At 38.0% G+C, this 23,762-nt stretch overlaps 1 protein-coding gene across 4 annotated transcripts in view; it reads right to left on the bottom strand.

The window, feature by feature from the left end:
• Window positions 1-23,762, bottom strand: part of bmpr1bb (bone morphogenetic protein receptor, type IBb) — a 64,314-nt gene that overhangs the window by 6,019 nt on the left and 34,533 nt on the right. For 2 of the 4 annotated variants that reach the window (XM_065264378.2, XM_065264389.2), the window contains 5 exons: window positions 4,462-4,621; window positions 4,167-4,269; window positions 3,972-4,074; window positions 1,632-1,725; window positions 1,416-1,548 (listed from right to left, as the gene is read on the bottom strand). In XM_065264378.2, the coding sequence (XP_065120450.1) occupies window positions 1,416-1,548; window positions 1,632-1,725; window positions 3,972-4,074; window positions 4,167-4,269; window positions 4,462-4,604 (576 nt within the window). In that variant the 5' untranslated portion in view covers window positions 4,605-4,621. Of the gene's footprint in view, window positions 1-1,415; window positions 1,549-1,631; window positions 1,726-3,971; window positions 4,075-4,166; window positions 4,270-4,461; window positions 4,622-17,371; window positions 17,578-23,762 lie in introns of those variants that run through there. The other 2 variants (XM_065264362.2, XM_065264369.2) reach the window with 2 other exon arrangements.

The following is a 23,762-nucleotide window of genomic DNA, read 5'->3' as shown; positions in this document are numbered from 1 at the left end:
ATCATTTACTTACCCTTAAGTTGTTGAAAACTTGTATAAATTTATTTGTTTTGACATGAAGATATTTAAAAAAAAATGAATTTGTCAATTCATATTTCTGCTATTATCCACCAGGTGTCGCTCTTAGACAACTTAAAAAAAACACTGAAGAATCCACTGATCCAAAAACAGTAAAAACTCTGTGTATGTTTTGATCATCGCTCTAAATCTGATCTCTAACCAAAGTCCTTTACAAAAATGCAATTATCTCAGCTTTTTGCTCAAAATTAGGTATTTTTTAAGAAACCAGCCCATATTTGAGAGGTGATAAAAAGAAAACAAATGAAGATAGGATGAAATGTTTTTTGTTTAAAAGCAGAGGGCATTTAACTTTTATGAAAATCATAAAAAATGCTGGCGCTGGCTGGCAACAAAAAAATGATAGTGGGGAAAGAGTTAATAACAAAAAATCACTATGGAAGTGAATGGTCCCCCAGATATATTTTTTTACAATGGATGTCAATGGTGCCCCAGATATTCTTGGTTATACATTTTTCAAAATATCTTAAGCAGAACAAATTTTTTTTTAAAGTTTGAATCAACTTAAGTAAGGAATAATTGATGATGGGCCATTGAATTATAAGAGAAAAATGCACACCCAAGGTGGTAAAGTGGCATGATGCAAAGTGAGTGCTGTTACACCGCGGATGTGCATTATTTTAATTATTCAAAGGACCGGAGTCAATTATTCCTCTTATACCACAGTTACCACAAACATTGCTCTGGTGCCAATTTTTAAGGTTAGGTGTGCGGTTTATAGAAAAATAATCAACACCCATGGAACATTTCTCAACCAATCAGAATACAGCATTCAACAGACCCGTGGTATAAGGGTAAGTAAATGATGACAGAAAGTGGATATTTTCAGTGAACGACCCCTTTAAAGTTGTCCAAATGAAGTTCTTAGCAACAAATATTAATAATGATAAAGTTTTGATAAATTCACGGTAGTACATTTACTATCAAATATCTTTATATAACATCATCTTCAAATAATATCTTTACATCATTTTTGTCATATATTGCCCAATACAACGCTGTATTGTTGGCTATGTTAGAAATAAACTGGTGTGACTTTGTGGTCCAGGGTCAGATATACTGTTCTGTATGTTTGTTAGATGAAGTGTCTGACAGATTGAATCTCTGTATATCAGATTGAGTGAATGATGTTTGATATACAGCTAAAGTCATCTACTGTCATACAGAATCTACTGTTTAAATCCAAAACCACAATGTTGGCTGATAAGTACTTAAGTATTAATAATGGGTACGCTTTCTCAATTCACATACGTATACTGTACTGTAGGTGTGACACTAAACTGCTAGTAAAGCTCTGATCTGATGAATGTTAAATGCATGCAGTGTTTGTCTCTCACCAGCACAGGGAGTCCTGAACCGCTGCCTGAGCTCTGTGATTGGGTGATCATATCTCTCAGGGATTCTCCAGCGGGTTTAAGAGTCTCATCATGAGTGATACTGTAGCGCGCTCGGGTCTCCTTATGTTTATACCTGACACACATTCACTCAAATCAATCAGATTATATTATATCTCTTATAAACCTAAAGTCTGGTGATGATGATGATGTTTGTACCTGCAGTAACAGAATAAACTGATGAAGAGCAGGATGATAGAGCAGACGCTCACAGAGATCAGAAGAGCCGTATGATGAAGACTGCTGTCTAAATCTGAGGAGAAGACACAGAACAAACCTGTTTTAGGATCAGTGTTACATCTACCGTTCATATTAAAACCACTCAAGTGATATAAATCATGACTGCTCATCAAATCCTATAGACTGGAATCAAGGGATCTGATGGAGACCTGGGGTTGGGATTTGGGTCCCTAACTATCCAGAACAGCCAACTAACAACACTTAAAATACCCATAAACCCCACAGCATCCTTATGCTGCGTTCACACCCCGTAGATATATACACTAGATGTCGCCATGGGGTTCTAAGCATGCGTCAAAACCGCCACCATCTTGGAACAGGGGTCTTGTCATTGGAAGTAGCAAGGGAATGCTGCTATCTCCACCTGTACTTCGAATTCATGGACGATGCCGGACTTTTGTTCTGCGTATGGATGTTGGGCCTACTAGCACTATGCATTATAGTTAGAAAAAGTAGATTTTCATAATATCAAAACTTGAATTTTTTTTCCTGGACTCAATGCTAAATACATGTCTGACTGTTGGAACAAACCAAAAGAAAACCTAGAAAATTGCATTCATGACGATTTATGGTGATTTTATTTCCGTTACACCATTGCCTACAATGACGCTCATGCAGGGCTCCCCTGTTTCAAGATGGCGGCTCTAGTTGACGCATTCGGTCCAATGAACTGCCGTAGCCAAGGCGACATCTAGTGTACATATTTATGCGTTCACACCAGCCGTGGTAAAGGCATCAAGCATGAGTGATTTCAATGTTAAGTCATTGTAAAGATGCGTTGACGTGTGTCTGAAGGTCTCGCGGCACGAATGAGGCATTTAGTGCGGCGTGTTACTGTGGGTTCACACCAGATGCGAGTTCAACGATTTGAGAGCGTAGATTACATACAAAAATCAAACGCGTCCTCGCGTGGGGTGATGCAAATGAAAACACGCTATTCGTGTATATAGCAAAAACTCGAGCAAAAAATTAGCATGATACAAAGTTAAATCCCACAAGTAATCTAGCAAGTAACGCGATCCCCTGCGTTTGGTGTGTACTTAGCATTAGACACCGTTGCGCCTTAAGACGCACGAATGACAGGAATTGAGCGTTACCATGGGAAATGCGAAAGTTGGAAAATCTGAACTTTGGCGGAAAAACGCACCGCGTTAATCAATCAGGAGCTTTCTCTAGCAGTGATGTGATTACAGGAAGCGAGCGGGGTCGCAGAAGCCCCTCCCATGATGGAAATTTCCGCGTGAATATCTCGATGACTAGAATTTCACGTGCGGCTTTCACGCAGGAATGAAGCGTGTACACTTATGCTACGTACACACCAAACGTGGGGCATCGCATTACTCGCTCTATATAACTCGCAGAAATGAACTTCGTGTCATGCGAAATTTTCGCTCCAGAACAAAAAAAGTTTGAGGCAAGTAGCGCGTATTTTCACGGCAAATGCACCGCTCATTTTTCGTCATTCGCATTGCCCCACCCGAGGATGCATCTGATCGCGTCTTTGCATTGACTTTGTATGTAATCTACTCACGCAAATCGTTGAACTCGCATCTGGTGTGAACCCACTGTAATGGTGATTTAAACATGAACAAACATCAGATTTTCATCAGAAGAGAAATACATTCTTTTGTTTTTGTTTTGCTCTCTCTCTCTCTCTCTCTCTCTCTCTCTCTCTCTCTCTCTCTCTCTCTCTCTCTCTTTATATGTGAGTTTAGTAGTTTAGTTTGTGTATTGAGAATCAGTGGAGATGTAATTTAATCGTAATCGATGCCTTCCTGCTCCGCTTGAGTTTCTGACCAACGACACCGTAGAGAACCGAACGTAGACGGACCGCTCACTGGGACTCTTACATTACACACACACACATGCACACACAGCAATACACACTTCTAATTATATCTAATCAAGGCTGTATCATAGACAAGCTTTTTAAGCTTTCATTAATAAACACAAGCTGCTATTAAACTCCAAGTGTCCAGAAATAAAAGATCTGCTAATTATATCAGTCATACGCACACACATGGACACACACGCACACACGTGGACACACACGCACACACAGGATGTGTTTTGCAGTGTGACAGATTCTCAGATGTCAGAAACTGAATCTGTCCCATGAGAACTTGTGTCCTTTTCATTACAGATCGAGAGAACACACAATCCCATCAGCCCCTGCTGCTCCTAACCTGCGGTTTGTAACAGTTTAACCTGTCAAAAATCATCAGCTGTGTGTGTGTGTGCGCATGTTGTGTGTCTTACCAGGTCTCTTAAGCGGAGGTAAGATTGGCTGGAGGTCTTTGTTACAGTAATCCTGATCTGTACAACATTCCAAGATTCTCCTTAGCCGAGCGTTTCCTGTTTCCTGATGATGAAGATGATGATGATGATGTGTGATTAAATGTGCTGCAGACAGAATATCTCAAACAAGTGTGTGTGTGTGTTTGTGTAACTCACTCTGCACTGAAACTCTGAACCCACAGATCCCAGACAGCCAGATGTGAGAACCGGAGAGCCGCCCTCCTCTTCCTCCACCATAGTAAAGCAGTAACCATTAGTCCTGTGTGAACATCATCATCATCATCCAGTCAAACATAAACAACACTGAACTAAACCCAATGGTGATCAGTCAGCGTGTTTTGTCAGATATTGTACAGTATGTTGTCTCTTATAAGCATACGGTTTTTTTAGTCATACGGTATCGTCACTCCACAGCTCCGATCATATAAGTGTGTGTAGTTGTGTTGTGTACCTGCAGGTGTTATTAATTGAATCCTCAGGACAGTAATGGTAACAGTGACACAATAACATTCGCTCAGGAATCACAGGTGCTGTGCCGGCGCTGTTCTCTTTCCCACTGCCCACCGCAGACTTCCCAGAAATCCTCAGTAACATTGTGTCCAGTACATTCGCTGCAGAGAGACAGACGTGACACTAAACAACAGATACAGATGCGTGTGGCTGCAAAATTCTGGGAATTTCAAGGCTGGAAACTGTTCATGGGTATTAACGGGAATATATGGGAATCAACACAAATTAAAAGGAACAAACTGGAAATTTGCCTATAACAGTCATGCCTATACAAATGATTTGTATTTTTGTTTAAATTAATCCACAGCTTGATTACCTTGCATGCATGTCTGCTTATGACCAAACTAAATGTTTATTTATGTTTGTAAATTATATATTTGATATAAATGTCCAAATAATTCCCATACATTTCTTTAAAGTTTACGGTTTGGAATATTTCCCAGATTCATATAATTAACTTTATGCCCCTTTGCAACCGTATGCGTGTATGAAAGAGGTTTCAGACTCTTCATCTCCTCATGAACACTTTTCACAATAAAATCTCTTAAAACAACAACCAGAGCCTTCAGACCTTCTGAAAATATCTTCTCATTTATTTTCTGAATAGAGCAACAAATCAAAACACTTCTCCATCAAGAGTTTACTATGAAAGATGAATCACAGGATTATAATCTTTCATTTGAAGCAAAATGATTTAATAAACCTCAATAATAATGTCTTTATAAAGCTGAGAGCACACGAGCTGTCTGATGTGATGTCGTCATGATCAACTACACACAGATCAGAGATCTGGAGAGAAACCATCCTAAATGTCATTTAACGATTGTTAATCAAAAGTGTGTACGCGGTATTCAAAAAATGAACATACGCAAAGAAAACCACATATGCCTCACTTTCAGATGTGAAATCTATTGGTGTGTTCACACCAGATGCAAATGAAGCTAAAGTGCGAGTGATTTATTTGTTAAGTCAATACAAAGATGTGCCTCGCCATTCACCCCAATGAGGTGACACAAATGATGCAATTTATATGTGGCACACATTGAGCTTTTCTGGTGTTTGACACACATAACGCCTGATTTGTGTGAATTGAAAAATCTGGCAGATATTCGTGCTGCATTAAGCAATCAGGAGCTTGTTCTAGTAGTGATGTAATTATGACATGGCGAGCTCTATGATCAAATCTGTGCGTATGCACGCTTTATAAATGAGACCACTGATGTGTTAAATGTTTGTTTGATGGTAGAGAGACGCAGTAAAGCAGCGGGTGAGTGAATGATGTCATAACTCGACTCATGCGGTAAACATCTGAGGTATTTTACTGAAGAGCAAAAGTTGTCTGGAGTTTAACAGACGACACATTTACAAATCAAACTTACAGCTCTGTGTGTGACACTTAAAACAGGTCTAATGACACACATATATCAGATTGGGTCTGAAACAAACTTTCACATGAATCACAAACTCACACTCTCTAGAAAGAGACATTAACTCTTTCCTGTCAGCCAATGCCAGCATTTTTATGATTTTCTTATTTTATCACCTCTCAAATAGGGGTAGGTTCCTTCAAAAATACAAAAATTTGAGCAAAAGCTGAGATAATTTAATTTTTGTAAAGGACTTTTATTAGAGATCAGATTCAGAGCGATGATCAAAACATACAGAGAGTTTTTACAGTTTTTGATCAGTGGATGCTTTAGTGTTTTATAAGTTGGGTAAGAGTGACACCTGGTGGATAATAGTGGAAATATTCACTGCCATAAAAACTCATCATTGGCAGGGAAAGAGTTAAATGTGTGTGCTGAAACGATGTTGTGTTCTGTGTGTGTGTGTGTGTGTGTGTGTGTGTGTGTGTGTACCTGGTAATTATCATGTCGTGGGGACCAATTGTCCTCACAAAGATAGGAATACCAGTGTTTTTGTGACCTTGTGGGGACATTTTGATGTCCCCATGAGGAAACAAGCTTATAAATCAAACAAGATGATGTTTCTTGAAAATCTAAGGTACAAGAAAGGTTTTCTGTGATGGTTGGGGTTAGGGAATGGGGTAGGTAAGGGGAATAGAATATACAGTTTGTATGGTATAAAATGCATTACGTCTATGGAATGTCCCCACAAAACATGGAAACCAGAATGTGTGTGTGTGTGTGTGTGTGTGTATGTATGTGTGTTGCAGAACAGTTTGTACCAGTCTGATATCACAGCTGCCAAGCAGATAAAGCCACAGATGCTCATGGCCTTGACAAGATTATCAACAAATACCCATGAGTCTCTGAGACAGAACGCAGTCGCCAGGACAAATCGTGACAGAGACGATCTGAGTATGAATGATTCAATATATACTAGTAGAGATTTCCTTTAGCATTGTTTAAATCTGAGCAGATCTGTGGTCCACCTACTGAAGAAGAACTACACACATATTTCTGAAGATACACAACACATACACAAAGAGAGAGATGTGTGTGTGTGAATCCATTAATAAGAGTGTTGGTGTCAGGCAGGCCTTTTAAAGTCTTTGTGTGATGTATAAACATAGCAGAGGCCTTGAATGGGGTCGCTCCTCACTGAATGAACTCTTTCTTATTCTCGCAGCTTTAACAGGGAGTCACTCTTTAGATTTCACATTCATGAAAAACTTCAAGAGAAATCTCTGACCCTTCATGAAAGACTCACAGATGGACAAAGACTTTAATATTCGCAAACAACAAACTCAGTTCGGTTCATTTAAGGAAATAAACACAAGCAGTGATGACAAACCTGCAAGGTCGTACAGAAACCTGAGATGCAAAACTTTAGAGGAGTCACGAAACATTTAAACAAAACCTCCTCATGGAGAAACAGAGATTCTGTCTTCTACTCTTTAATCTTCAGGAAGATTTCATGCACTTATGTTTCTGAATTTCACTTTAAAGTTTAAAACTGCTGGGTTCAACTTTTACTGTTGTGTAGATACTAGTGCTGTTTTCAAAATATCAATACGACAATACATCATCATGAACTCCTGATGATGCACACATCTATTAAACGCCATCAGATGCACTTTTAAAGGTGGCATGACAAAGCGCAGTTGATCCATGATCTGTTTGAAAAGGACACCAACGAAGTATGCACTGCAAAAAATGACTTTCTTACTTAGTATTTTTGTCTTGTTTTCAGTACAAATATCAAAAAATTCTTAAAATAAAATGAATTTTCTTGATGAGCAAAATGAAAAAACATAAGTCTAGGTTTTAGACAAAAGAAATATCAAATTGAAGTGAATATGTGCTTAAAACAAGCAAAATTATCTGCCAATGTGGTGAGAAAAGTTTGCTTAAATTAAGTGTTTAAGAAAAAAGAAAACTTGTTTTTAGATTTTTTTCTCTCCCCACTGGCAGATATTTTTGCAAAAAGCATCTTAATTTAAGAATTTTTAGATATTTATACAAAAATACTTGAAAATCATTTTTTGCAGTGCAGTATAATTCTGCACACCTTGTCAATGTTCACCATATTCTCTCTGCCTTTCTCTCTCTCTCTCATTAAAAAAAACAATGAGTTCAGTATGAAAACATGAATATCTTAACCTAAACTGCTGCAAAGGTCATTAAGTTAAAGTAGCATTGCACAAAAAAGACTGCATGTCGTCTCGTAAGCAATCCATAATAAAGCTGCATGCATTTAAAATCAGTGAAGTACGGGCTGCGCTCTTAACATTTGTGAAGAAAGACAACAAAGAGCTGCAGGTGTAAAGTGTGTGTCTAGGAGAAGATATAGATCTACTTCAAACTATAGCTGACACATTAATAATCTCATTTCTACAGAGAAATGGTATTTATTCTGAATGCATGTTTATAAATTAAGGCATTATCTTTGTAAAACTGTTTTAAAAAACAACATGAGTTAAGATCTGTTGCTCTGAGTTTTTTGTCTTTCTAAAGTTCCTCCAAAAGCTAATAAATGAATGGCAAAAACACAACTGGTACAACACTGCTTATTTAAATGTACAATAAACAGGGATGCCATTTTTCCGAATAAATACAAATTTCATATTTTTCTGACCTCGGTGGGACGACTTAAAAGAACAGTATGTAAGAAATGTTTATCAATGAATCATAAAATGGCCCTGATATGTCACTAGATATTAAGAAATCATTTTCATTTCAAATACTTATATCACTCATATACAGTGGTCTGGCCAGGATATTGCAGCCCTCAACTGATGTTTATGTTGTCATGTTGTGTATTGGCCACCAGTTGTGTGATTGCAGTACCAGTTTTAGCCACAAGTTTTGTTATTGCAATAACAATCCTACATACTGTTCCTTTAAATCATGTAAATCTGGTGAGTTTTATTTTTTGTGATTTTGCCGTCATCATCTATCCCAGACATTAGGTTTGTTTCAGTTCATGCGGCGCTGCAAAAACCATCAGGCAGGTGACATCAAAGTCTGTCAAAATCTAGACCGACAGACAGACAGACAAAGAGACAGAGAGACAGAGAAATAGACAGACAGACAGGATTGAGTTCTCCAGATGTTGGAAGTAAATCTCTCTCTCTCTCTTTAGAGATCTCTGACCCCACTGAGTTCAGACAGAAGTCAGGACAGATCATACATCACCGCTCCCCCCTTCATCCACTTTACTCTCGTTTACTACATCATCTTCATCACTCATCAGTAAACACCAGCTCATGTTTAGACCCAGACAAAATCATTGTGCACAGAATGGATTAAAAATATTGAAAGTATCACTTTAGTTCCAGTAGCTGAAAGCAATCCTCAATAATTGTCAACTTAAACTGGATTGAGTAAAGTTACACAGAATCACAGCAATAGAAACACAATATCCAGAAATAATCAAGTTGAATCAGATATGACTCTAGCAACATTCTTTCACATTCAAGTCTCTTTAAACTTCATCAATAAGTTTTTTATTGTTGCAGAGGACAAAAGTAAAATTGTGTCCTGTAAAAATCCCCCGGATCTGTGTGGGTGTGAAATATCAAAAACTTCATAAATCTGTTCCACATTCACCGTCTTCATCGAATCCTAATCTGGTGTGACCCCCGGACCCCCGTGACCAATGGCTCAGGATCAATGGGGTCTCTCAATCCCTCCGTGTCTAATTCAATCTCACAGTCTGTCTGGACAAACAAACCAAAGTCTCACATCAAAAGCTCAACATTTCAGGAATCAAACTGTGCTATATGACACAAGATCTTCTTCATATCTACACAAAGCCCACACATCATTTCTCACGGCCTGTGACACCTGCGGTACACACACAGGGTTTCATTGACCTTGATAAACGCAATCATCTATCAATATTTCATTTCTTAATGTTTAGATCTTTGATTCAGAACGTTCTGAGTTTCAATAAATCATGTCAGGATTTTAACTGCGTGCAATTAAACAATCCATCATATTATTAACTTTGACATGTTCAAACCTGACGCTGCCACGGTGGCACGGCAGAATCATCTTTGCCAACATTCTGCTTCACATGGCAGTAAAATAATCAATGGGAATATTTTTCTATTTCCCAATGAAATTAAACCTGGATGAGAATGAGCGTCTTATCGTGTCGGGCAGCTGCAGCCGGAGGGGAGGACCGACCGCGGGTCACGACGACCGTGAGACGACAACTCATTTACCTAAGAAACACCTGCACATTCAGTCTGAGCTTCAAAGAGCTTTTAAGGAATGGATCAGATAAGATTATGAGCTTTAATTCAGAGCAGCCCTGGATCAGAACCGAACAGGTGTTCAGAGGAGTTTTAATGGTTTTGATTTTGAGCACAAACCAAACCAACAGCTCTGTATCAATACACATTACTGACTGCTATAAACTCATAAGATAGGAGATTTTCCTATGGGAAAACTGCTGCAGAAGCTCAATTCAGCAACCTGAATGTTGAATCATCTAAACAAACTACTGATATAAAGAATCATTTATGGCTGCAACAACTATACGATAAAATAGATAATAATAATCAATTATAAAAACGACAGTCAATGGTTCTGATTTATAAAAGGCTGCATTGAAAACATTCTCAATTTGATCTTACGATGGTTTCTTAAAAGCGTGCACGTGTGATTCATTAAATTAATGTGCACACAGAAAACACGCGTATAGATGTGAAATCTATAAATCGCAAATGATCTTGAAATTGTGCGCAGCTAAATAGTTTCAAATCTCTCAATTTAAACGACGCCTATTTATGTCATTAACATATAAAAGAGCACCTGTCAATATTTAAACCCTTTTCGAGCAGCAAGAATGGCTTATTTTCCAAAAAACAGCAGCAATCGGACAAGCAAAAGTTCGTACACCTGCTCTGATCGTGACATGGTGCAAAGCTCTTTTCTACATCAAAGAAAGTTGTTAGAAATTTGGACTTTGCTGTGGATTTTTGCGTATGCAAAACACATCTGTGTGTGCGCACGCTTTATAAATGAGGCCTAATGTGTTTTGTTTATTTATATTTTGACATTCATAGATGTTTTACTATTTAAAAGCTGCACAAACTTATTTTATGTAAAGCTTAAAATATCAAAATCAAAAAAGATTATATTAGTAAAACACTTTTAAAAATACACTACATGTAAATACCCTCATTTAGTGCATTATTTAGCTATAGTAAGTAAAAAATCGAATTGAGTAAATATTTAGGTTTGTATTAGATTAGTTGATTAATCAAAAAAATAATAATCGGTTTATGAAAATAATCCTTGGTTGCAGCCCTAATATCATTTAAATTAAAATAATATTCTTGAGCCAGACACAAAGTCAAAAACATAATAAAGAATAGAGATTACTCAGAACTGATTGATAGAAGTGATCTTTCTCTATAAAACCGTATATATTTATCACAATAGTAAACCGAGACAGTCGTTTAGTTATAAAATCAAAACTGTTGGAGAAATGTAAACAATGTTTCAAATTTAGACGGACCATCTGTGATTAGGAAGGGAACTTGATAAGAAAGCTTGTGACAAACTGGGAAAGCAGGAATTGTCATTCTGGTCATGTGGTTGTGAAGAAAACATGTGACGGGCGAGTTAGTAAGTTTAATGGTTGGCAGAAGCTTTAAAAGCTGTCTAGAGAGAGAGAGAGAGAGAGAGAGAGAGAGAGAGAGAGAGAGAGAGAGAGAGAGAGAGAGAGAGAGAGAGAGAGAGAGAGAGAGAGACCTACAACACACATGCAGGGCCGCAGGGACTCCAGATAAAGCTCTGCGTTTTATTACACGCCAGCATCCGCTTGCACCTGTCTACAGTTCATCATGTGAACATGCGTGTGTGTGTGTGTGTGTGTGTGTGTGTGTGTGCGTGTGTGTCTCAGTATTATTACTCACTGCTGCTGCTTGTGCAACAATTATTGTTTAAATACCAATAACATCCATAACCGCACCTTTAACTGAAACTGCAAATGTGACTCGTGCTGGCAAAATGTGCTCATTACGATTTTCAAAAATAAGTTATTTATATTTTGACATTCTCCATTGAAAAAAACTTCAAAACAATGTATGAATTGTTGAAATCTGACAAAAAATGACAGAGTTACACGTGTTTGAAATTAATCAAATTAGCAAAGTACATTTTGAGAAAACACATTTAAAGATTTTATAAGGATCAAAACCAAAATCACTGCATAAAATCACTGTAAAAATAATAGATTTAGCACACACCAAGTCAAAAACATTCTCTATAGGAAAATATATGTTTAACTTTTCTTTCTTTTATTGTTTGATTGACATTAAGACAGCTTTAAGATCTGCTGTAATTTAAGGATCTAATATAATCTTTCAATCAGATATTTTTACCAAACATTCACTTAAGACATAACAGATTATATCGTCGTGAATTATTGTCAAAAACAGATATTTTTAAAACTGTACTTCTGTCTATACACTGCAAAAACTGATTTTGAAGAAAAAAATTCTTAGTATTTTTGTCTTGTTTTCAGTAAAAATTCTTAAATATCAAATTTAAGTGATTTTGTGCATAAAACAAGCAAAAAAATCTGCCAATGGGGTAAGCAAAAAATCTTGAAAATTTTTCTTAAACACTAAAAAGGAAAAAAAAGAAAAAAAAATTTGCTTACCCCATTGGCAGATTTTTTTGCTTGTTTTGGGCACAAAATCACTTACATTTGATATTTTTGGTCTAAAAACTTGACTTATTTTCTTGAGTCGCTTTGCTCATCAAGAGAAAGCGTCTTCATTTAAGACTTTTTACTGAAAACAAGACAAAAATACTACGATTTTTTTTCTGGAAAATCATTTTTTGCAGTGTATGTTGTCTTGTTTTCAGTAAAAATATCTAAAAGCTCAACGAGAGATGCTGTGCACTGCGTTGCCAAGTCCTCTGCTTTTTGGCAGACTTCAAATTCGGGATAGTTTTAAACAGTTTCGCTGAGTTTTTTTTTTCTGCAGGTTAAAGATGAAGGATTTTTTTTATTAGTTATTGGTATGCTTTTGGGTTAGTTTTGAGTGTCAATTGTGCTGGTTTTGTCATGCAAATCTGTCAACCCTGGCTGTGCGCTTTTTACATTTTAAACAGATTGCAATGTGTAGGGTACGTAACCTACAGTAGAATTAAATTCAGTCGGATTGACAAAAAGTTGGGTGTGCGTGTAAACACAGCTACTGAGACGAATAAAGTAGAGATAACTAAGTGAAGTCTTCCGCCCGGTCAAGAACAGTGTGTCTTTGAGTCCTGTAGACCGCCTTCAGTCCCCAGGGTCTGGGGTCACAGGTGCAGCTCATGAGGGGATCACCGCTGGAGTCACATCTGACTCCAGATCAGATTCTGTTTAGAGGAACATGATCTGTATCCTGTCAGGACGTCCGATCGCTCAGACTTCTGCTTCACTGCATCTCAACACACAGATCTTTGAGTATAATGATGTGTCCTGGGTTGAATTTAAAAAAGCAAACAAGTCAAGTGTGTTTGAGTATGTTACACTTCTTTAGGCACCTCATTAGATTGAGGATAAAGTCACTGTGTTGTGTGTCAGGTCTAACAAACAGCCTTCAACTGTAATTTAAGACTTCATATAACACAAGCTCTTATTGTTTAGATTACGCAGGAGACCTTGACTAATGATACTGTAAACTAGAGGACGCGAGGCATTATATTAAACGCTTGTTCCCGTCACTCATTTTTGGCAAAACGTACGTAACCTTGAAAACATTTGCAGAAGAGAAAGACAGAACCTGCTGTAAATCTTCAAACTACTGTACACACTATAAACAAATTCATGGACAGCAGATGGGTTTGTGAAAACATTTCATCTGTTTCAGGAGCTTCAAAACAGCCGAAAACACTCAGTGTGTTTACATGCACAGAACAAGTGGATAACTATCAAAAATCTGCTTTTTATAGAAACATGTTTTTAAACGCAAATAAATAAACCGGCTATGCAGAAAATATCTCTGGTTATGTATGAGAAGGGAACTAGACGCTGCATCTCCCTCACCATACTTCATGGGTCCCTCTTATGCCGCCTTCTGCGTATTTCAGCTAGCGAGGGAATTTTTCAGGTTGCCTTTTATACTTCCTGGATCCCGCGTCACCCCGCCAGTGCAGTGACGTTACACCCCACTATTGATTGAATTTGATATACACATTCAGACGCACTCACGCCTGGAGGCATTCCCATAGCGTCATTACAGCGATGAAGCGCGAGTTCCCTCGAAAGGAAGCGGTGTTTACACAGGATCCAGAGATTTGTAAGGTTTCTCGCAGGAAGAATCTAGTCTTTTAAAAAGCCGTTTATGTGCTTTACCTGATAAAAAAACGTTTACGCATTTAAAAGACCTTACATGTTATTAGTTTATTAAACATAAAGGGCGTAAAATGCTTTATAAGACACTGATATGAGCTCATTAATCCTGTCTTGAACTATATCTACAGACCAGAGACTGGATGACAGAAACAGATACTCCTGTATCTGTACAAACCACTGTGATTTCAGTTAGCATCTCAAGTAAAACACTCATCTCATTTCATCAGATCTTAACTCACAATTCAAGATTGTAAGTTGTCACTTGGCCCAAAAATATCACAGACTTTTGATTTTATCAAGTTCAAAAGTGCAACAACAAGAACACCATGAAACCAGAACACCTCAAAAACTCCCAACACTACACACACATATATTCACACATACATTCACATATATCAACCTAACATTTGTATGACACACAAACAAAAAGACAACGTGACAGGAGGCGCATAGAGAACATTCATGAACTCATCTCTGACTTGTGTGAAGGCCATCTCTCTCTCTCTCTCTCTCTCTCTCTCTCTCTCTCTCTCTCTCTCTCTCTCTGCTGAGTCTACAGAAAGATAAAACAAAGATTTCTCTCCTCCTCACATCTGTCCTTCAGTCAGTGTTTCATCTTATCAAGAGTTTCAGGAACTTCAGCAGGTGCCTCTGGACTAAAAACAAGAGGAACATTCACACCCACAGCCTGAACTCATCTGCTGCTACTGTATATCTGTAAAATAATTCAGAATCATAAAGTGTCTGATTATAAACTTCGGTTTCTGTATTTAACAGTTTGAAAACGTATAAAATATTAGTGTTGTGACTAATGGTTATTTTCATTATCGATTAATCAGACGATTATTTTTCCGATTAATCGACTAAAAGATATTACTCAAGTATACGTTTCACTTATTATAGCTAAATGAGGCATAAATTAGGGTGTTCAAGTGTAGAAGTGTATTTTTAAGCGTTCAACTACTAGAGTTTTACTAATATAATCTTTTTGATTTTAATATTTTAAGTCTTAAATAAAAAAGTTTGTGCAGCTTTTAAATAGTAAAACATCTTTAAATGTCAAAATATAAACAAACAAAATGTATCGAGTCCTCAGGGACGTGCTGGTCACAGATTAATAAACTCATTTTAATCTTCAACTTTAGACCTTGACCAACAACAACAATTAATTGTTATTAACTAGTGTGGTTTTTTTTTGCACTTTTGCTTCCATCATTGTCTAGTCAGGGTTGCCAGATCCGCATAACAAAACCAACCCAATGGCCATTCAAAATTAGTCCAAAAGCATCCCAATGATTATTCACAGCCCAAATACCAACAACTAATGAACCAAATCCTTCAAACTCTAAACCGCAGAAAAACATCAACCTGCAGAAATAGTTTAAAATAAGCCCAATTGGCAACGCTGTGGTCCGGGCATCGCTGCCTTGCTTTTAATCAAGCTGGTATTGCGGCGAGAAGTAAAAAATAATATAAAACATTGTAAAAGATTTACATAATATAAGATGCAAAGTACTACATATTTAACCATTTTAAATACTAAGTATTATATATCTTCAATATACAGTATTGATCAGTGAACACACACGGCTTTAGCTGCTGCTATCATTGATAAATATTTTGGTCAACCACTAACAGACTGATTGCTAATAAAACTACAGAGATTCAGACCCATCAGATATCATGATCAGACATCTGAAAGAAAAGAAACTGAGAGAGCAGGAGCAATGTGTTGACCTTCAATGTGCTGGAAAATAACCAAGCCGTACCATCTCACATCTCTCTCTTATCAGTCTGACAGAAATGAAATAATATAAACACATGATTACAGTGTAACACAAATGTGTCTAACAGCTTTACACACACACACACACACACACACACACACACACACACACACAGCTGATGATAGACATTTACAATCCAGAGATTAAACTCAAAGCAACAGATGACAGACATTATAAAACACAGCGACTGAACAATCTCACACTTCATTTCAGATAGTTACTAACAGAAGTTTATTAAGTGAGCCACATAAACAAGGTCAACATCAATCACATTTTACTTTCATAACTCAACACTCTTGTGTTCTGATAAACCACGCACAATAAAACCAGAAACACACAATAAACTTTAATATATACCTTTAACAAAACCACATGAACAAATACACAACAGCACAAAACTTTCCTGTTATATGTTTCTGTATGGATGTGTGTTTGTGTGTGGTTGTGTGTGTATGGTTGTGTGTTTGTGTATGGTTGTGTGTTTTAGTAAAGTGATCCAAACACGGCACTGCTGACCCTCAATCCAACAGAAGTTTCAATTATTTCAGGTTAGGATGAGCACATGTGTCTGTGTTTGTTCATCTGTTTTTGTGTCTGTCTGTTTGTGTGTTTTTGTGTGTGGCTGTGATTTTACAGCCTAACGCCCAACTGTGTGTTTAACAAGCATCAGACTGAAGATCACTTTTCCACATCTCAAAGACTTCACCAAATGCCTCACCAAAGAGCAAAATCCTTAAACCAACAACACAGAGACGACAGACGGACACCTCACAATCATCATTATTAAAACAGATATTTTAACACAAAAACATCTCATTCACCTGTTGAATAAGAAGCTGAAATCCTCTAATAAGATAAGAAATATTTGCCACACTAAACCCTTATTCTTATCTCTTTTTATTAATTTTTATCATTATTTTATATTAGTCTACAGAAATATTCGTACTTTAAAACATTCATACATATTCATATTCAAACTGCTGTCTTAAATCTAGTCGAAGTACACGTAACCCATCACACGTATATTAAATACAATATATTTTACTCTTCACTCCACCACATATTTGGCAAACGGAGCAACATCATTCCGACGGCCATCCGACAAATATTCCAAACATGAAAGCCGACCAGAGGGTTAGACACAAACAGACATAACTTCAGCACTCGGATCATAACAAAACATAAATACCAGAACGCAAAAATAGATTCAGAGAAGCAAAGGACTAAGATTGCAGTAAACACGGCCCGATTTCTGCGGCCAACCAACTGTAAAAGTACACGAGCGATACTCACCCTGAACAGACGACAAGAGTGAGATCAGACCCGAAACAACCAGCAGCCGCGTCCAACCGGTTCTCATCCGGACCTGTAGCTCCATCCCTGAGACTCGAGCCGAGCGTCTACACGACCAGGGCATGAGTGTGTGTGTGTCACCGCCTCATAGACACACAAACACACACACACACATACACACTGATCTCTACACAGTTACTCCACACTGACAGCCTGACCGTGCTGGACGAGAAAGAACGAAAGAGAGAGAGAGAAAGAGAGAGAGAGAGAGAGGGGGGTGTGTTAAAACACCTTATGAGAGACAATAACAGCAGTTAATCTCTATGGTTGTGTCGGGACCCTCAGGACCTCCTCACACAGGGGAGGGTCCACCGCTGAAAGAAGGACAGGGACAGGAGGGGCTAAAGAGGGACTTAAAAAAAATAACCCTGAGATCTCAGCGAGTGACCCAGGAGCAAAGCTGGTGAACTCCAGACAAACGAACACACAGACAAAGCCTGAATCAAAACTAGAGTCACCTTTAATAGACCCTGGATTGTTTTAGTATTTATATTTCACATTAAAATGTAAGATTGGTGCTTGATCAAGCAAAACTCAATGCTAAGGTGTTACAGGTGGACGACATGGGGTTGTTAAGTGAGTTGTTATGCGTTTTAATTGCATTCAGTAGATGGAAATCGAGTTACCTTTATTTATTTCAATGTAAACTTAAGTATTTTTCTGCCTCTTTAACAAGTTGATGATCATTCAGATGTGTAGCACAAACATTGTAGGGAAAGCAACATTCGCAGCAGGGCTGCAAAACGATTAATCACAACTAATCGCTGCAGAATAAAAGTTTGGTTTACATTATATATGTGTGTGTAATGCACACACATGCAAGTATATATTTAAGAAATATTTACATGTTTATATTTATATATAATTATAATTATTATACACAGTTCACACACATATATGATGTAAACATTTATTCTGCAAACGATTAGTCGTGAATAATCGTTTTGCTGTCCTTACTGTGGGTTCACACCAGCCACGTTTGAGGCGTCAAATTCACGTCTACCGCGTCTGCTGCTTGAACATTTTAAGTTTACTCACTTCATTCTCATTTGTAGTTATCGAGACATTCATGCGGAAATCCACACCATGAGAGGGGCTTCTGCGACTCTGCTTGCTTTCTGTATTCATGTCCCTACTAGAGCAAGCTCCTGATTGGTTAACGTGGTGAGTTTTTCGGCCAAAGTTACAATTTTTCAACTCGCGCATTTTCTGCAGCAACGCTCAATTCGTGCTAGACACGCGAATGAGGCGTCAAATTCGGGTCTACCGCGTCTAGTTTGCCACTTGAACATTTTGAGTTTACTCGCTTCATTCTCGTGTGAAATTCTAGTTATCGAGACATTCACGTGGAAATTCGCATCATGGGAGGGGCTCGCTTTCTGTAGTCACGTCACTACTAGAGCAAGCTCCTGATTGGTTAATGCGGTGCGTTTTTCCGCCAAAGTTAACATTTTTCAACTCGCGCATTTCCTGTGGCAACGCTCAATTTGTGCTAGACACGCGAATGAGGTGGAATCACGTCTACAAATGCCTCATTCGTGCCGCGAGACCTCCAGACGCACTTCAACGTGTCTTCACATTGACTTAACATTGAAATCACTCGCGCTTGACGCCTCTACCGCAGCTGGTCTGAACGCATGCATTATTCACAGTGATGCAAACCTCACAAGTAATGTCCATCTTCAGTGTTTGCTGCAGTATGTCATTGTATGTAGAAATGAACTAAATCGAGTGTTGTAAATATTTGTTCCTGTAGAGTTGGTTAAGCATTTCCTCTCTTCTCTTCATGGGGTCAGTGGTTGATTGACAGCTCATTATGGGTCGGTTAAAGAACACAAAGCAGTCAGTAAAAACACACAACAGAAACAGTGCATGACAAAAGCTATAGACCCATCAGGTGATTGCGAGATTCACCTCAGGCTGCTTTACACTAAACTCACACATCAAACCATTAACAGAGATTACAGCAAAACTACAGCAGCATTACTTTAAAGGGGACATCATGAATATCTGACTTCATGTTTAAGTGCTATAATTGGGTCCCAAGTGCTTCTATCAACCTGGAAAATGTGATAAAGATCAACCCAGTAACTTAGTTTTGGTAAACCGTTCTCGGCAAGCTTGTGTAAAAATAGCTCATTGAAATTTGGCTCCCCTGATGATGTCAGAAGGGGATTTTACTCTAATAATACTACTCCCTAATCTGCACTATCCAACCATGGCACTGCCAATTAGTGCAGAGAGAAAGAGAGAAATAATTGAAAGCACAATTGAGCTTCAATTTCAACAAACCACCATTATGGTGATCAGTGTTTGCATTATCAGCTCTTTTGCATTTTAAAGGACACACCCAAAAACAGCAAATTTTTGCTCACACCTGCAAAGTGTCCATTTTAACATCTTATAATAAATTATCTGTGGTGTATTTTGAGCTAAACTTCACATATGTATTCTGGGAACACCAAAGATTTATTTTGCATCTTAAAAAAATGTCTTCTGAAATATCCCCTTTAAATAATCAGGATGAAGATTAGAGAAACTGATGAAGAAGCAAAAGATCAGAAATGAGCTGTTTTGTTGCTGTGGACTAAAAACCATGTTTAGATGCAGACACACACATGAAATCAAAGCAAATCCTTTACTCTGAGATGAACCGCTGTGCTCCTCACACCTCTGAAGGAGAAACTGTGAGTCTAGAGAAGCAGAGGGAGCGCAGTGAGCCGGCACTGATGTGATCTGAACTCTTAATGTGGCACTGGAGCTGTCAGAGATGATTTGGTGTGAGCGCCAGATTACATGCGATCGCGGTGACCTCTGGGAAGCACTGGTGTTTGGAGCTGTGAGTAGGTCAGACCCGCTCACACACTCCCTGTGAGCTCTATCAAACGCCCAGCGTGAAGCCAGCTCGCCCCGCTCGGGACCTCGTGAAAAATGGGCAGCTCGGGGGAATGTGAAGGGCTGCACGCTCTGATTCCACTCTATACAAACTTTAACACCATCAACAACACAACTCTTCCTCTATAGAGACTTTACATCTTTAATCTGAATATTCATCGAATCGGTGCCATTTCTGTGCCGTTTCCCAGACATAGATTAATCCAGGACTAGGATTAGTTATATTAGGGCATTTTACTAGTTCTTACAAACAAAAGACATTGGTACTGGTATATGTGAAGATATATTAGTGCGAGTAGTTTTTTTTAAAGTACGTTAGCTCAAACATGCATTTTAGTCTGGGACTAAGAAAAGACCTGTACGGGAAAGCGCATCTATGTGTATAAAAATGCAAGACAACTAACTCTAAAATACATGTTATTATTATTAAGTGTCCAGCATGTTAATCTGACACCAAATGTAAACTATATCATTTAAAACATGAATAAAAACTACATAGATGACTGAAAAACAGCATTTTTTATCTGTCTATCTCTACACTTTACCTTTAAATATAAAGCATAAAATTCTTCAGATATCTTTATTATTTTTTGGCATTTTTGTGTGGGTCCATACCTATGGAAGCCCATTTCTGCCACACGAGAAATAAATCTTCTCTGGTAAATCAGTCGAAAAAGATCTTTTAATGTCATAACAATGACTTTTTCTCATAATTTCAATTTAATTATGATTATGGCTTTTACAGTTTTGTGGTAGAAATGGGCTTTCATACCTATCCCATCTTTGCTTTAAATATTTTTTTAGATAAAATGCAGATTTTAGTCATGTCCCCAGGATTTCCCTCAATCCTGTTACCCTCTGAAAATCTAAAAATATCAAACAAATTACATTTTCAAGAGGTGTTTCATCATCTAAATCTTCTGAAGGTCATGTGAAGATCAAAATTTTTATTTCTCATTTTCTTTTCTGTATATTTTACGACATTGATGCTATGACTGTGCATGTCAATCTTAATGTTCAGTCCTGTTGAATTTGCTCAGTGTCTTCATGCTATTAGCAGATATTTAATGCAGATATATTTCATTTATTTGCTCAATCTGTGCTTAAACTCAGTCCTGTTATGCCTTCATTCTCCATTAAGAAACCATGTTAAAAATAAACTAGTAACATTTCAAGTGTTATTAGATTTAGTGATAAAAAAGATTAAAAATGAACTTTACAAGTTACAACATGCAAAATGGCACAGATTCGTAATGTAAAGCATAATGTAAAATCTTTTTTGGCACATCTGAAAAATCCACTTCTTCGGACAAGACAGTAAACAGTTGCACAACCACTTAAGACTACACTGCAAATGTTAAAAGTCAGAATTCAAAAGGTAAAACTGAAGAAACTAAAGCACACATTAGGGGGCGCTGTGATGCATTTGATATAAAACCATAAACCTGTCTTTACAAGACTTGGATTATAAAGAGACTATATCATACTGTATGTTAATGCATAAAGGTTTACAACAACACATCAAGCAAGCAAATTAATTTTCATTATTAGTTATGAAGTTTTATCCCAAGTGGAAAAGCAAGTATACCCATAACCCACAGCAAAAAGTTGTAAATGCGTAGGGCTCTGTGAGGTGCCTGGACGTCTCTTTCGTTCCGAAGGAAAGTCTGTTAGACAACCGCAAAATTCACAACTGAAGTGAGAAACAAAGACGGAGAGCGGCTGTGATGGCACAGAATCTCGAGTTACGGCGGTCACTGCTGGAATTTCAGTCATGTTCTGCGTGAACCCCGTAACCGTCACATCTCAACAACAGATTTTCTGCTTCTTTTTTCTTCTTCAGGGGCGTTTGACAGTTTGGTCATGGAATCTGTGAAACTAATGCACTTCCTTTAAACCAACAGCTGCATGCAGGTGGGAAACTCAATCGAATCTCACCAGCCGGCGCGGCGGTCTCAGACCTTCGGCATCTCCAGCCAGCGAGTGACAGGACCTTTATTCAGTTCTCAAAAACCACAAACCAACTAATAAATCAAATCCTACCCCTACTAAAGAATCCAACTAAGACCAGGATAAGCTGGTAGGGGGTTTTAACTGATTTAAGGTGGCAGTAGCTGGTTTAAGCTGGTCCTCACAGCCTGGCAAAGCTGGTGGGTCAACTGGTCTTCCAGACTGACCAGCGAAGTCAAGCTAAAAAAACAGCTCAACTGTTTATGCTGGTTTCAGCTGTGTTTTTCAGTAGGGGTACCGTATTAAACTGTGCACATTATGACAAATAAAGCAGTTTAATGCAAAGTAGCATTAAAATACATCTGTGTGTTTATTTCTTAGTTCTTAAGAGCCAATTTCAAATCTGTTTTCTAAACTCAAACCAAGTGGATCTATAACTTTGCTTCATAAAGCAAAAGTTTTAGGTCTTAAGGTTTTCTTGAGATCCCATCAGGGTTTTGCTTTCAAGCCGTGAGCCATTGGTGAGCAAGAGAAAGAGTTTTCTCATGAATATGCAAAGCCAGCACAATGGTACACCACAGAGGACACAACAATCACTCAGACTTTGAAGTCACTAGGACTCCTGGGTGAGAAGAAAACACTTCTTAAAAAGACACAGCAAGAATCTATCCAGAGAGAAAGACATTAACATCACGTCATTATTTAAATGTCACGGTGTTTTCTCTTTCTGAATACAAAAGAAGAGCTTCCACATGAATTAACTGAGCAAATAAATCACAACCACAGAATATTTCCTAAATGAAATCATGATGATACAGCAGAAACATCCTCTGATGTACTTCAGGGCATAAACTTCATATCTTATAACTTTATGACTCTTCTAGAAGCAGATTTACAGATGATAATTATACATGTGAGAAACAGACGCAAGCCCAGACGCCTGTTGTGTGTGCCAACAGAGAGTTATACACAAACACTAAAGTATGATGAACGTCTGTATGTGTCAACTCATACTATCCCTGAAATTAGTAAATGTCAGAGCCGGTAATCCTAAAGATTCCAGTTGAAATCCCAGAACAGGTAATTAATGAAAAGTAAAAGTTTGTTCATCTGTGTCTGTGGGCGATCGCAGGGGTTGTAAAACATGAAATCAGCCTCTGTATGAGTCATATGAAAAATATTATAACTGGAATGAGGCCGTGGGCATTTTTACTGTTTGAGATCTCAGGTTTCTTCATTTCATTCAGTAGTGCAATGTTAATACATCTGAGATGAGATTTCTGCTTCATACTGTCGTCGAGAAACAAATCACAGACCTGTTACTGAGGAAACACTCGCTACATACATCATCTCTTACTGTGGGTTCACACCAGATGCGAGTTCAACGTTTTGCGAGAATAGATAACATACAAAGTCAATGCAAAGACGTGATAAGACACGTCCTCGTGTGGGGTGATGCGAATGGCGCGATATGGGCGGCGCGTTT

This window comes from Paramisgurnus dabryanus, chromosome 10 (assembly GCF_030506205.2).
Source record: "Paramisgurnus dabryanus chromosome 10, PD_genome_1.1, whole genome shotgun sequence".
NCBI classification, from domain to species: Eukaryota; Metazoa; Chordata; class Actinopteri; order Cypriniformes; family Cobitidae; genus Paramisgurnus; species Paramisgurnus dabryanus.
This window is presented reverse-complemented; position numbering and strand designations above follow the sequence as displayed.